A 12,936-nucleotide genomic window follows, 5' to 3' on the forward strand; every position below is an offset into this window, starting at 1 on the left:
ACGTTCGGGCTAGGTGCAGTTGTAGACTCCAGGACCAGCACTCTGCAGGACCCCAGGCAAATTGCCTGTAATCTGTGTCCTGAAGGGATAAATCTGTAGGTAGAAGGACAGGGTTGAATGACAGCTCCCACGAGCAACCACTCACCTTGGATGCACGGCTCAGAAAATGTGAAAGGCCAGATCTGCAAGGATCAGAAGGCCCAGATCTCAGAGGCAGAACTCAGTGGGTGTTAAAACCAGACACCTTGCGGCCCAGAAAAGCCATTCGGTGGTCACTTCAGGAAAGCTAGGTTGGGCTGACACAACCAAAGCCCCACAAAGCCAGCTCTCAGTGCAGGCGATGCCTGGGCTGGTAGCTGTGTGTCAGGCAGAGCTGAAGGGCCTCAAGTCCATTTCCCAGTGCTCCCAGCTTCGGCATTATTTCACGTCCCACTGTTAATGCCACCATTTGGTGCAGAGCCATCCCATGTGCACGTGCCCCCAGGGGTTCCTCTTGCCACGTGCTTCATTGTTTGGTTTGGCAGGAGCAACTTGTGATGCTCAGTCGGGTGCCTCAGCGGATGGAGGAACAGATCAGATGGAGAAAGGGGCCTTGGTGCTTCCCTGCTCCCAAACCTTCCTGGTTCCTCATCCAAAGTTTGGAGTGATATCATAGCATTAGTGCTACCATGATCCTGGTGCTGGTGTCTTGTTAAGCAAGAGTCAGCTCAGAAGCTGAGTAAGACTAACCCACAAAGCCCCGTGAAGTCCCACAACTCATGCTGACCGCAGGACAAGAAAGAACAAGGAGTGCAGAAGCCAGCGTTAAGCAAGTGCTGCTAGAAAGACAGAAGAACAACAGCTGGATGCTGCAGTCGGACAGAAACAGAGAAGAAATAAAGCAACCTTGAGATTTTTTCCTTCTTTCTTGCTGGAGAAAGTGATTCAGCACTGGAACGAGCTAGGAACAACAGGAAGCGGGGAGCTCCCCATCCCGCAGGCTGCTGCTGTGCAAGGTCTGCCTGCAATGTCCCCCATCACCTCCAGCACGCACAAGCCACTGTACCTGACAGACCAAGGACCAGGTAAGAACAAAACAGCTGGTATTCTTATGCACGGATCTCCTGGGGTCAGACTGAATTATCTCAGCCTCCCTCCTTGCCTCAGTGCAGTTCCCTGACACCAGCAGCGACCAAAGCTTTGGTGCGGACAAGGATCAGCAACCTCCTGCAGTTACCACAGTCTAGACATTCTACAACTGAAGTCTGATGAAAGAATGGTCAGAAATCCATCCCCACTACTTGTTACCACCTCCTCTATGCAGAAAACATACGGCGTGTAGGGTCACTGTGGCCGCTGCTAATGATACACCATCCCTGGAGCAGACAGCAGAGGAAGATCAACTCAGAAGAGGGATGGTAATAGTGCCAGGCGGGATCTCCTAGATGGCTGTGGGCTGACACCAGCACAACCAAGTCCCTCTGAGGGACCACACCGTGTCCGGCACCACGCTGAGACTGCACGAGGTTTGCCCAGGAATGGACCAGACCTGCCCACACCACCAGTCCAGGAGAGCCTGGAGATGCCAGAAGAGGACTGCTGTGATCAAACCCCGTTAACTACCCATTGTGGCAGTGCTTGTGAATTCTACCCGACAGCGTGCTTGGCACCAGCTTAATATTTCCCTGCAGTGCAGATATCCTGCCCTTGGCCTCGTCTGTGAGTCTGGAGTGCAGCAGCCACAGACAGGTCACCGCTGACCCCAAAGCCAACGGGGGACAGACCGTGGGCTGCCTCCAGGAGGTCCAGCGGGGGACTCTGCTGCTGACTCCAGTACAAACAGCCCAGCACCAAAATAACTGGCTCAGCGGCTATTTAGGAGCCGAGTTATTTCAGCACATGCTGGTGTGTGGGTGTTCCTGGTGCAGAACAAGACAGCCTTATTCCAGCACAGCCGCTGATTCAGTACAAACCGCTCCGTGCGCACAACTGCGCGGATGGAATTAGAAGTGGGAAGTGCAAATGGAGTTAATTCCTGCTCCCCGAAATGAGTCCTTAGTTTCACCTCCCGAACTTAAAGGCTTCTGTTTATACCATCTTTGCTCCCACGTTGTATGCCTTGTCCTGGTCACAGGATGGTTCAATCTCTCCATGCTGTTAGCTAGGATTAATTCAGCACGTTACCTGAAATGGAGCGTGGGCAGCCCAGGAAAGGCAACCTGCTGAATCCTGCAAAAGGTGGAGAAAAGGATCTGGCCGCTCCAGAGGGGAGCTCAAAGCACTGCTGCCTTTCCTAGCATTTTTCTTCATTATTATATAGAAACCAAATGACACCAGGCAACCAAGAACTCCAAATAACCTCAAGGCAACCATCACTTTAAAGATGACATTTTTGCCTGCAAATTGTTTACTTATTATTGTAACTAGCAAGTTCTAAAATTCAAGTAATTGGCTTAGTTTGCTTTCCCTTGGGCTAAAAGAAAAAGAAGCAATTTTTAGCTTATGTCTTTTCTGTATTTGGTAATGACCTTTCCTCTGCTAGTGTGAATTTTTCACAGAACTGAAGAGGGAAAATACTGTAATCTGAAAAATAACAAGGGAAAGAAATGGCATAAGAATGTAGGCTGGACTCTGGGAGACAGTTATGTGGCTAGAAAATAACCAGATTTTAGAGAACATGAATATCACTTTAATTCACCTCTTTTGTGAACCTTAAGGGGCCAGTGTGCAGAGGGTGTTCACCATCACAAACAGCCTCCAACAAGTTAAACACTGCGAGTTTACACCAGTTCAGGATACCTGCGCCAATCCATCACCACCAGCAGAACCCTTAAAAAATGCCCCTTGTCCCATAGCAAGGGAATCGCTTTGCAGCCTAGGGAAGGCATTTCCCAAAGCCTCAGCTGACCAGGCTGTGGCCAGCACCTCTGAAGGAAGTGTTACAGAAAGGAAATCCCCCAAACCTATCAGGAGATGCCATCGCCCTTACTGTCACCTGGTTTGCTCTGACCTGGTGGGAACCCCATCCGAAACTGCGTGGGGGCCACGCAAGGTGTTCAAGTTGATGAAGCACAACAAGTTGTGCTGACTCAGACCCACAGAAGTCTCTTTTTGAAAGCCAGGCTCCCAGAAGAGCCACATTTCCCAGTCAAACACTGTCAAATAGAAAGTGACTCCAGCATCCAACGCAGTCCCCTCTGTTAGGAGCCGTGGAGACTGGAGCCAATTCAGTGCTGCACTTCTCGCTGAATATACCCAGCATTAAAATAAGACGGCACAAATTGTTTCTTTAAAAAAAAGTTACTGAGGAATAAAATACTGAGTGTGGTCCTCTGGGATTACTGACTTCAGTTGATAAACTTCACAAGCTATCCTAGGAACAACAAATGCTTGCTGAAACCTAACTCCTCTTCAATCTTACTCAGCAAACAAGTTAAGCTTTTTTTATATATATATATGTTTAGGATAAAAACACATTAAAGTGATGGAGCAGCCCCTTTAAAAGGAAAATCGCGTTTCATTTAGTCCACGCTGATAACATTCCCCTACCATCTCAGTCAAATCAGTCTTCCCAATTTCCAGAACTAACTTTAAAGGCCCCATTGATGGATTGCTGCAGCGATCAAGAAAACATTAGTGCATTGTTAAAACGACAGGAATTACCCAATAACGTCTCGTAGGAAAGAGGAGCTAATTTCCCCCGAAGAGCAGGGCAATCACGAACCCTCCCAGCACAAAGCAGTTCAGATTTTACTTCTGCCCTGACCGCATCGCTCCCCACCACGGGGAGCACAGTTCAACGGGAGGAGCCCGGATCCCCGGCTGCGGGGTGCGGATGGGGGAAGATAGGGGAATATATATGGTTGGGGTCCCCCCCTAGAAACCCACCGACCCCCGCAGCGAACCCACCTGGCTTGAGGCTGCTCTGCAAGTAGAAGACGCCCAGCACCAGCGAGCCGAGGCAGGCGGCCAGCGCCAGCCGCCGGGGCGCCCGGCTCCTCCGCATCCCTCCGCGGCGGCTCGGCGGAGCTGCTCAGCCCCCCCGGGCCCCCGGCGAGCCCCGCACCGCCGCCTGCTCGCCCCGTCCCGTCCCGTCCCGTCCCGTCCCGTCCCGTCCCGTCCCGCTGCTCCGCCCCGCTCCGCGGCCGCGGCCGGGGCCGCCTCGCCCCGCCGCCAGCAGCAGGAAGTGCGAGCGGGGCCGCCCCGCCGGGGGAAGGGGGAGCTGCGCCCCCCGGGAGGGAGCCCCGGGGCTTCCGAGGTCCTCTCGGGGGTGGGGAAGGAGGCAGCGATGTGCTGGCAAGGGGAGGGGGGAGAGAGGGGGGCTGGCGGCTTCTCGCAGCGTGTTTAGTAAGCATCGAAAAGTTTTGGGGACTTGAAATATGCCTCTTTTCTTGTGCACTTAAAATATATATATTTTTTTCTTTCTTTTTTTTTTTTTTGGTGGACTTAAATGTATCTCTTTTTGTGGACTTAAAATATATATATTTTATTTTATTTTATTTTTTGTGTATTTAAAAATGTCTCTTTTATGCATTTAAAATATACCTCTTCTCTGTGGACTTAAACTCTCTCTCTCTCTTTTTCTTTTCTTCCTGGACTTAAAATCTTTTTTTTTTTTTTTTTTTTTTTTTCAGTCGGGTGATCCCTCCTCCAGCAGACTTTAACTGAAAGCAATAAGGCTTGTAAGTAACGTTAATGCAAGCAATAAAGCTATATAGAAGGGAACATCTTTTCTCCTGATCTCTTCTCCTGATCCCTGTGTTTTTTTTTTTTTGTTTTGTTTTGTTTTGTTTTTTTTTAAGGCAGGAGTGCAAAGCTCCTGGTTTGCCTAGGAGGACATGGAATGGATCTCAAGCTCTGAGATCCTGAATTATAAGTTGTGGCCAGGTCTGCCTGCACTGGAGAGGCCCCGTTTCTCCCTCCCCAGGCCCCAGCAGTGACAGGAGAAGAGCTGGGATGTGCAGCAGTTTTCAGCACTGAGCCTGGCTCTCTCTGCTTTGCCCGGATAATTGGAAGAGCCAAGAAATGGGCATTTGCTGGAGACTGGCAGCAGCTCCTTCCCTGCCAGCCTGTGGACACCCCACTGAAGGGTCAGACTGCGCCCCATTCACACCATGCCTCACACCCTGGGGTCAGACCGTGGCTAGAGCTATTTACCACCGTAACAGCAATACTGATGGTCCATAATAATGGCCAAAAGCTACTAATCACGCCATATGGAGGAAAATTATTTATTTATGCTGAGGAAATGCATCTAACTAGCAGGCGAAACGTCAGTTCTTTTTGCCTGCAGAAAGATGCTGTGCCTCTGGTGCAGTGCATGCTCCATTCCCCCCCGGCTCATTAGCAGCGCTTGTTACTGTCTTCTCAGCAGGTTTTCTCCAAATGCCTTGCTGTTTCCCAGGCTCTTGGTGCCACAGAGTGAGATTAACCCCAAACTCTGGTCTGATAACCATGCTGAATAGAAAGCTAACAGCAGCTAGTGTGAGCTGGAAACCCAGGAATTTGTTGAACTCCTCCCCAAGTCCTGGTTTTCCAACTACTGTGAAAAGGAGCCCTTCTTGGGCATAGTTTGCTTTTGCACTCAGCTATTTAATTCTGGAGCCTGAATGCCACGGAAATAGTTTACTCTGGCCTCACACTGGTGAGACCTCCATCTGCTGGTGGCCAGGCTCTGGTGCACGCTGCCTTTGCTGCCAGGGCCCCCACATCCGACCAGGCCAGCAAGGGTTTGGGCAGATACCCAGGGAATTACACTGTGATGGTCTTCCTACCTTATCTTCACTTCTATTTTGCCCCCCAAAATGAGCAGGGGTCCCAGTTCTGTTTTGCTCATATCACCATGCTGCAACACCTGAGTGCACCCAAAGCAGTGCACTGATTTTCCACCATCTCCTACAGGCCTTTGCATCAGCAGAATGTGGGTTTTCAAATATTATTTCATCAAAACACCAGTGTTTCTGTCTACTTTCCACCAATTTACAACAGCCGTAGTTTGAAGCAGCAGCGAATCACGCTGAGGTGGACCTTTCACCATTAAGAGCTGTAGTAACTGTTTGCAAGCTCGATATATGAGAGAAATAGGTTGGATAAAAGGCAGAATTTACATTAAATACCTCTGCAGAAGTAACAGGAGAGTTAAATGTAGATATAATAAAGTGAGAGGCTTGGTGAATCTTTAAAATCTATGGCCAGATTTGGCCACTTGTTCATACAAACTAATTCTGATGCCTTGAGGAATCTTCTTGGTCTTAGGGGGAGAGGGCAGTGAGTAAGCAATCAATCCTAAAGACACCGCACACCCTGGGGAATCCCCCTGACTTGGTGGGTGTGACAGCGTACAGTCCCTAAAGCTAGGCAGGTTCATACAGCTTGTCAGAAGAAAAAAGAAAAAAAAAAAACAACAACAAGAAAAAAGAAGATTAGGATAGCGCAAATAGCATCTGGTCCTGAGTAATTAATATTGTAACCTTGCTAATTCCATAGCTTGCTGACCTTTCTGTTCCTGAACGAAACACTAATCACTTCCCAGAGATCCTTTGGCAACTGTCTCAGGGGAAGTCTCCCTAGAGACGAGGAAGCTGAAAGCTGGTCCCGCTTCTCATCGTGAAACGCTGGCCTCTGTCAAAAGAGATGTCAAGAAATCGCTCATTTAACTTTCTAGCTGCCACGATTTAAAAAACAAAAATAAAAGCAGCAGCTGTTTTCATTTAAAAGCACCAGTGGTGATGGGAGCAGGCCAAATTACAGGCTCTGAGGACTACTCTGCCTGCAGTGCTTGCATCTACTGGAAGTGCCGTTGGTATGACGGAAAATCCCATCAACCATTTTATTCAGCGGTGGCAACTAGAGACCACGCTTGCCCTTTGTACCAGGCATTTATATTTCATTAGTTTATATACTGTGACCAGCTGGGAACTTGTTCTCTGCTGATGTCTGATTTAGAGGCTTGCACGCAGGAGGAATGGGATTTACAGGTACACGGTGGAAAACCAATTGCCTTTGATCTTAGCACAGCGCTGTGAGCTGCAGCTACTTCCAACAGCAAGAGCAACAAACCTGTCAGGCCTCCCACCAGCAGCACGAGGCTCCTGCTGTCGGCCTCTGCCCCGTGCTCTGCTGTTTCTTGCACTTCTCCAGCAGAAAGCTGCAGCTTCTCACCTGGCTGCCCACAGCACTCCTGCAACCGGGCAGCTCTGTCTGCTGTCCCTGTAGCAGCTCACGTGGGGTGACACGAAGAAACGGGGATGCTGAGATGTTGCTTCTGGCTGAGGTGGGAGCCAGCTGCGGGCTTTTCTGCTCAGGGGAAGGCTGCGAAGCCCTGCAGCAAGCTCCTGCTGTGGTCCTGCCCATCGTGTGGGCACAGCTTCTCTTGCATTAGATGGAAACATGCTTCTGGAAGAGATGGAAGGAAACAGTTTTTTTGTTGTGCCACGTAGGTCACAGTGGATAACCAAGGGGAGTGAGCTCTGTTCCCACCCCTGTGCTTCCTCTGATTGCCATCCAGCACCAGGTGCCCCATGTCTCTTCTGAGGTTTGGAAGCTGGAATATTCAGTACATACCACTGTTCAAATCCACCTGGCACTGTAGAGCAGGAGCAAACCATCAAGTTTCATCAGGTGTCCCCAAAAGCTGGTTTACAGACATCTGGAAGAAGGACTGGCACGTGTGGGCAGGATCGTCTCATCAGCTGCCAGAAAACAAGTTCTTCTGTCAGCACGGTGCCTCCCCAGTGGAAATGGCTGGGCTCAGACTGGTAAATAAAGATGCCACGTGCGCACCAGCGTGTTTTGACTTGATAGTCTGGTGACATTAGCGCTGGAGAGCATCCATGTACACAACAGCCAGGCAGCCTGCCGCTGGGAGCTGCCGTTAGCTTCTAGGAAAGCAGAGCATGCACACAAAGTCTTTGTTTCGAGTATCACAGCATCACAAACAAGATACCCCCGGTACTGAAGCCAAGGAAGAGCTTTTGTTACACTGACAAACATCTAAACCCAATAAAAGCCATATGAACACACCACTGAGCTCCCTTTCACTGCACTCACCAGTGTAGCATCCCAGTGCCTTCCAGTTGTGCACCAAGAGAAGTGACTGACAGCTGGCCAAACTTTGTTTCGAAGCTCTGCATCTGCAGCTGGGGACATACAAGGTGGGAAGTCTGCACGAGCAGGTGAAACCAAACCTCACAGAAATTTGTTGTGAGCTTGTTAGGGTGTTTGGGAGCCCAGCTCTTCACAGCCCTCCATCTGTGAAGTCTTTGGCTGCCATAAGCACTTTCCCAGAAACTGTTCATCTTTATCCCAACTGAGGGCCCAAGGCCAGGAAGTCTATATAACACAAATTTGATAAAAGAAACTTTGTTAACAGCATGTTTTATACCTTCACAAAGGTTATAAAACATTATGCTAACCTGGGCTTTATTAACTTGGAAGTGTGTGACTCAATAGCAGAGGCAAGCCCAGTGTCTTAGGATGAGTGTGGAGAGCTAAAAATGCTGAGAAATTTCTATGAAAATTCCTGTTTTTTGGACTTTGATGACTTTATCTATTTACATCGACTTGTTCACGAGCAGAACTCCAGGCCCAAATGATCTGGTCTTATGATCTGCAATTGCCAGCCAGCCAGCCAGCCAAGATAAAATGAGAAAGAGAGAGAGATTGCTGCTGGTTTAAGAATCTTGTCCAGAACGCCCCCTTTCTTAGCACAGCAGCAATGAGCACATGATCATGATCTGGGGTGTTTCATTCCCCAGCTCCTTAGAGCTGAGTAAAGGCACATCTGTCCCTGGGGGCACAGTGACTGGACGTGCCCTGGGAGATGCTCACAGCCACATGCAGCAGCTCTGCAGCCTGGCAGGACACAGTGTGCTGGAGAATGTGCTCTTCCCTGCACCGCTCACTCATGTTGCTGCTGTGCACACACCCTTTTGAAGTGGCTCCAAACAAAAATGGAAAAAAAAAAAATAATCAAGAAAAAGCAACACATGCAGTCCAAAGCCAGCCTGACCCTGTAAATAACAACATAAATTGCCATCAGTGGTCAGGGCAGTGCTATAAAAGTCTTCTCAACCACAGAATGAGCATGCTGAGAAAGTTCCCTTTCTCCTTAAAACCCTGTGTTATAGGCAGGGATGAAAGCCCTGCATCTCCTTGTCCTCACATTAGGGAAGCTTGGGCAGGTCTTTCCATGGGGCTGCAGACAGCACCTGCAGCTCTCTGGGATGGAAGAGGAGGACTTATTTTGTGCCTGAGAACTCCAGTGGACCGAGTCATCCTTCCCGTCATCAGTGCTGTACATGTTAGTGTGCAGTATAACAGTGTTCAGTTTCAGTGTGCTGCCTGCCTCCTTCCAGGGCTTGCCGAGTCTGTCCCTTCTCCCCTTCTCACCCCGTAACCCTGTCAACACAACCAGGCCATCTGGAAACACTGACGTTGCTGAGACTCTCTACAACAGGGCAGACTGGCCTTGGAGAAAAAGGAGAAGGAAAGAAGGCAACAGAACGGAGCAATGTTTCTGATGACACCTGTGTGAATTAGGTACTGCCCTCACTGACCACAATTAGATGAGTCTTTAGGCTCCTAAATCCCGTAAGTACCACTGAAACATTCCCTCATGACTAAAAACAGAGTTTCTTGTTTACTAAAGGGGGAAAGATTAAAATAATCATCATAGTCTAAATAGTATTCGGCAGGCTGTACCCTGCATATATTGCCACAAACTCAAGCCCATAATTGTTCCCGCAATTTTAAGCACAGAGAACTAATTGCATACACCTAGGCATGACAGGGCTGGTCAAATCCAATCTAAATAGTTTCAATTTCTTGGAAACCTGGCTGAGAAATCATATAAATATTCCTTGTCCAGCAATCCTCCATGACTCTGTTTTCACTATTCTAAGAAGCCTGCGATACTATTTTTGTTTAGACTAAAAATAATAAAGGCTACTTTCCACTCCTCTGGATGCCCTAATTGAATTATGTCTGCATTAATAAACCCTAGCGCTGCTAAAATCAGACAGCCACCTACCCATAATGGCTAGGAGTCACAGTGTCTGCCTCCTCCAGAAACTCTATCCAGAGGTGTCTTTTGCAAGAAGTGTAGCCCTGGAAAGTTCCCAAATCAGGTTAGTTGTAATTATGGAGAGGAGAAAGCGCGTTCCAAGTCTCTGAGCCATCGCAGAGAAAGCGCAGCTGCCTGGTGCCTCTCTTTTATAAAGGCATCTTTCAGACAAGGACTTTGGTCCAGTGTTTGCACAGTCTGCTGTAGATAGGACGGGACAGGGGATAGGAGGGCACTGGGTTTGAGCTGGAGCTTTTATTGCTACCACAGCTAAGGCAGAGGAAACAGCCCAAGCACCCTCCCAGACCACAGCCCCGTCAACTCATATCAGAAGTTTGCAAGCAAAGCCTTAGCCTCTTCTTGCAAATACTGACTGTGGAGTGAGGACTCATGAGCTCCTGAACTGTGTTCCTAGAAACATCATCCAGCGAGTCCCAGATTTAGTTCCCAAATGCTTTTAGGTGCAGCCTGGTGAGCATACACTGTCCAGCCTACTCTGGGTGACCCCTGCAGCGGTACCAGTACCACCCACAAGATCACCTTTAATTTAAGCACAGGTGCTCTTGGCTGCCTGAGTTGCTGATGCTCTGCCTTGTTCAGGCCGTGGCCCAACTTCCTCTCAGAGCACTTTGCTCGTAATGTTAGCACTGCTGCAAATGTTAAATAGTCTGGCTGCTACCGAGTCTACGTATTATGGCAGCTAATGCTGTACTTGTTCAGCAGTCGCTGTATTTCCAGCTGGTTGCAGTGGGCTCTGCACTTTTCAGTGCAGCTAAAATAATCCACAGAAACACCCATAAGCCTGACCTTCTCTGAGGTTTGCTGTCACGAAGAGAGGGAGAGAGAGAGAAAAAGCTAATTCTTTTCTACAGATGTTCTCAGCACTACTGTGATTTCAGCAAAATCAGAGAGCGTTCAAGTGCCTCGCTTAGCTAAGGAAGCGAGCACAGTCAAATGCACTCCCCAGACCTTCCTTCCAACTAACAGTGCAACCAGTGTCATTGAAGAAAAAAATAGAGAAAAAAAAAAAGGCAAATACTGGGAATTTTTTTTTCCTGTGATTTCTGTGGTTAAAGCTACAGCTAAAAGCAGCTGTAGCAGGTTACAGCAGAAACTGAATACGCTACTGTGTTGAGACTGGGCAGTCTGAAAGGGAAATTGATTTGCAAACTTCAGAAATGGATTTAAACAAAACAAGATTCTCTCTTTCAATGGAGACATGCTCTTTTCTCAGAAAACACTAGGACACAGTACAGGACACCTCAGGCATATGTTGCAATGTTTAAAAGCTGAAGCAATGAGAGCTGCACTGAAGCTTGCTCTGTTTTACTTCCATTTGGCGTCCTGGAGCTAATGGAGTGGAGGAACTCCAGCAAAGTGCTTCAGCCAGACTCTCAGTAGCTTATGCCCTGAAATGCCCCTGCCCAACAAATCAGTACTGCAGTCCTCTGTTCCTTCAGAGGCTTCTCCCAAATATGAGACAGGAGAGTAAATCCTCCCCCATCCTTCCAGTTTTGCAAGACTAGGAATACCTAATGGCTAATAAGGAAATGAAGGGCTGCTGCTCAAATTGCAGGGGTGGCAGAGAAGGACATGCTCTGAATGAAGTATAAATCCACACGGTACTGCAACACGGCCCTCATCCAAGCCTGTGTGGGGAATGGGGGCTGAGACCCCCAGGACAAAACTCCCCTTTGCACCATGAAGCTGGTTAGGTCCAAGGGCTGCTGCTGTGCCCCAGAGCCCTGTGCTGAATGGGAATCAAATGAATCCCTCTGGGCTGGGAGGACCAGCCTGATGTTGCTTTTTAAGGATGCAAGTGCCTGTGTGGAAAAGCTTCGTGCTGCCCTGCAAAGTGGCTGTAACTTAACAGCAAAAAAATCAAAGAGAGGGAACCATGATTATACATTTTCTATAAATACGGCTGGCCCAGAATATAAACTCTTGCTCCATGCAAAGAAAAAATCAGGAATTGTGGAAAAAATGTAATAAAGTTGTGTTATTCTGCCAGTTAATCCTCATCCACGCTGCAGTGCAGTATATATGGTTTTACTGTCCTCTCCTATTCTGCTCTCTTAGCTTTATTTCCCCAGTAGTTGATCTGTGGCCAACAAAACTATTCTTGCAGAGCCTGAGGGAGGCTCATGGTGCTAAAGCAGCCAGCCATGCAGTCAAGGCTAATGCTGGCTTTCCAGGACCTCCTCTCAAGATTTCCAAAGCCTGACAAAGTGGGCACAACTCCATGGATCTCGTGAGCCACTGTTTGACTGCCCAGGAATTTATAGTTTTGCAGTTGCTACAGCTTTAGCTAAAGGAGATATACTTTGCTAGTTAACATTTTCCAATGAAAGCTTAATTGGAGTGTGCAGTAGCCAAGAAAAGAAAACCATTCTCAGCTGAAGTCCCTAAAATGTATTCTGCAGTCCGTCAGGACAAGTGCACGTTAGAGACAAGCCTAACCCTAAATCCCACCCTTTGTGACCAAGGATAGGAAGGGCAATGAATGACACAAAGCAAAATCTCCTTGTTTTGAACATAGTATCCTCAGTACCTGTTGTGGGTTCAAAGAAGTCAACTTCATGTTGACATCTGAGAAAGCAGTCAAGGAAAAGGAATCAATCAATAGCTACATGAAACCACTTCACATGCTTTGTTAATGTGTTAAATAATAGCCGAATAAAGTAAGAATATGTAACAGCTGAGTGAAATATTAGACCACAGAGAAACACAGGGCAGTGCTAAAAGCATCAGCTTTTCCTGTGAAGAGAAGTGGTGGTGTTTCTATACAGACTTGGCCAGCAAATCTTTCCATCCACTCCAGCTTTTCAAACAATTAATCTCATGGAAACCAGAGAGGGAAATCCTGCTGGGGAACCAAATGCTTTAAAAACAGT

The 12,936-nt window shown here is 48.2% G+C and overlaps 1 protein-coding gene across 4 annotated transcripts in view; it reads right to left on the reverse strand.

The window, feature by feature from the left end:
• Window positions 1-8,301, reverse strand: part of CHST13 (carbohydrate sulfotransferase 13) — a 28,862-nt gene extending 20,561 nt beyond the window's left edge. The window contains exons 1-3 of one of the 4 annotated variants that reach the window (XM_072044482.1): window positions 8,029-8,301; window positions 7,141-7,374; window positions 6,475-6,600 (exon numbers count right to left, since the gene is read on the reverse strand). Coding sequence is in view for 1 of the 4 variants with exons in the window: in XM_021276035.4 (XP_021131710.2) it covers window positions 3,889-3,985 (97 nt within the window). In the remaining 3 variants the exon portion in view is untranslated. Of the gene's footprint in view, window positions 1-3,888; window positions 4,104-6,474; window positions 6,601-7,140 lie in introns of those variants that run through there. The other 3 variants (XM_072044481.1, XM_072044480.1, XM_021276035.4) reach the window with 3 other exon arrangements.
• Window positions 8,302-12,936: the final 4,635 nt, after the last annotated feature.

The sequence above is a fragment of the Anas platyrhynchos genome, chromosome 13 (assembly GCF_047663525.1).
Source record: "Anas platyrhynchos isolate ZD024472 breed Pekin duck chromosome 13, IASCAAS_PekinDuck_T2T, whole genome shotgun sequence".
NCBI classification, from domain to species: Eukaryota; Metazoa; Chordata; class Aves; order Anseriformes; family Anatidae; genus Anas; species Anas platyrhynchos.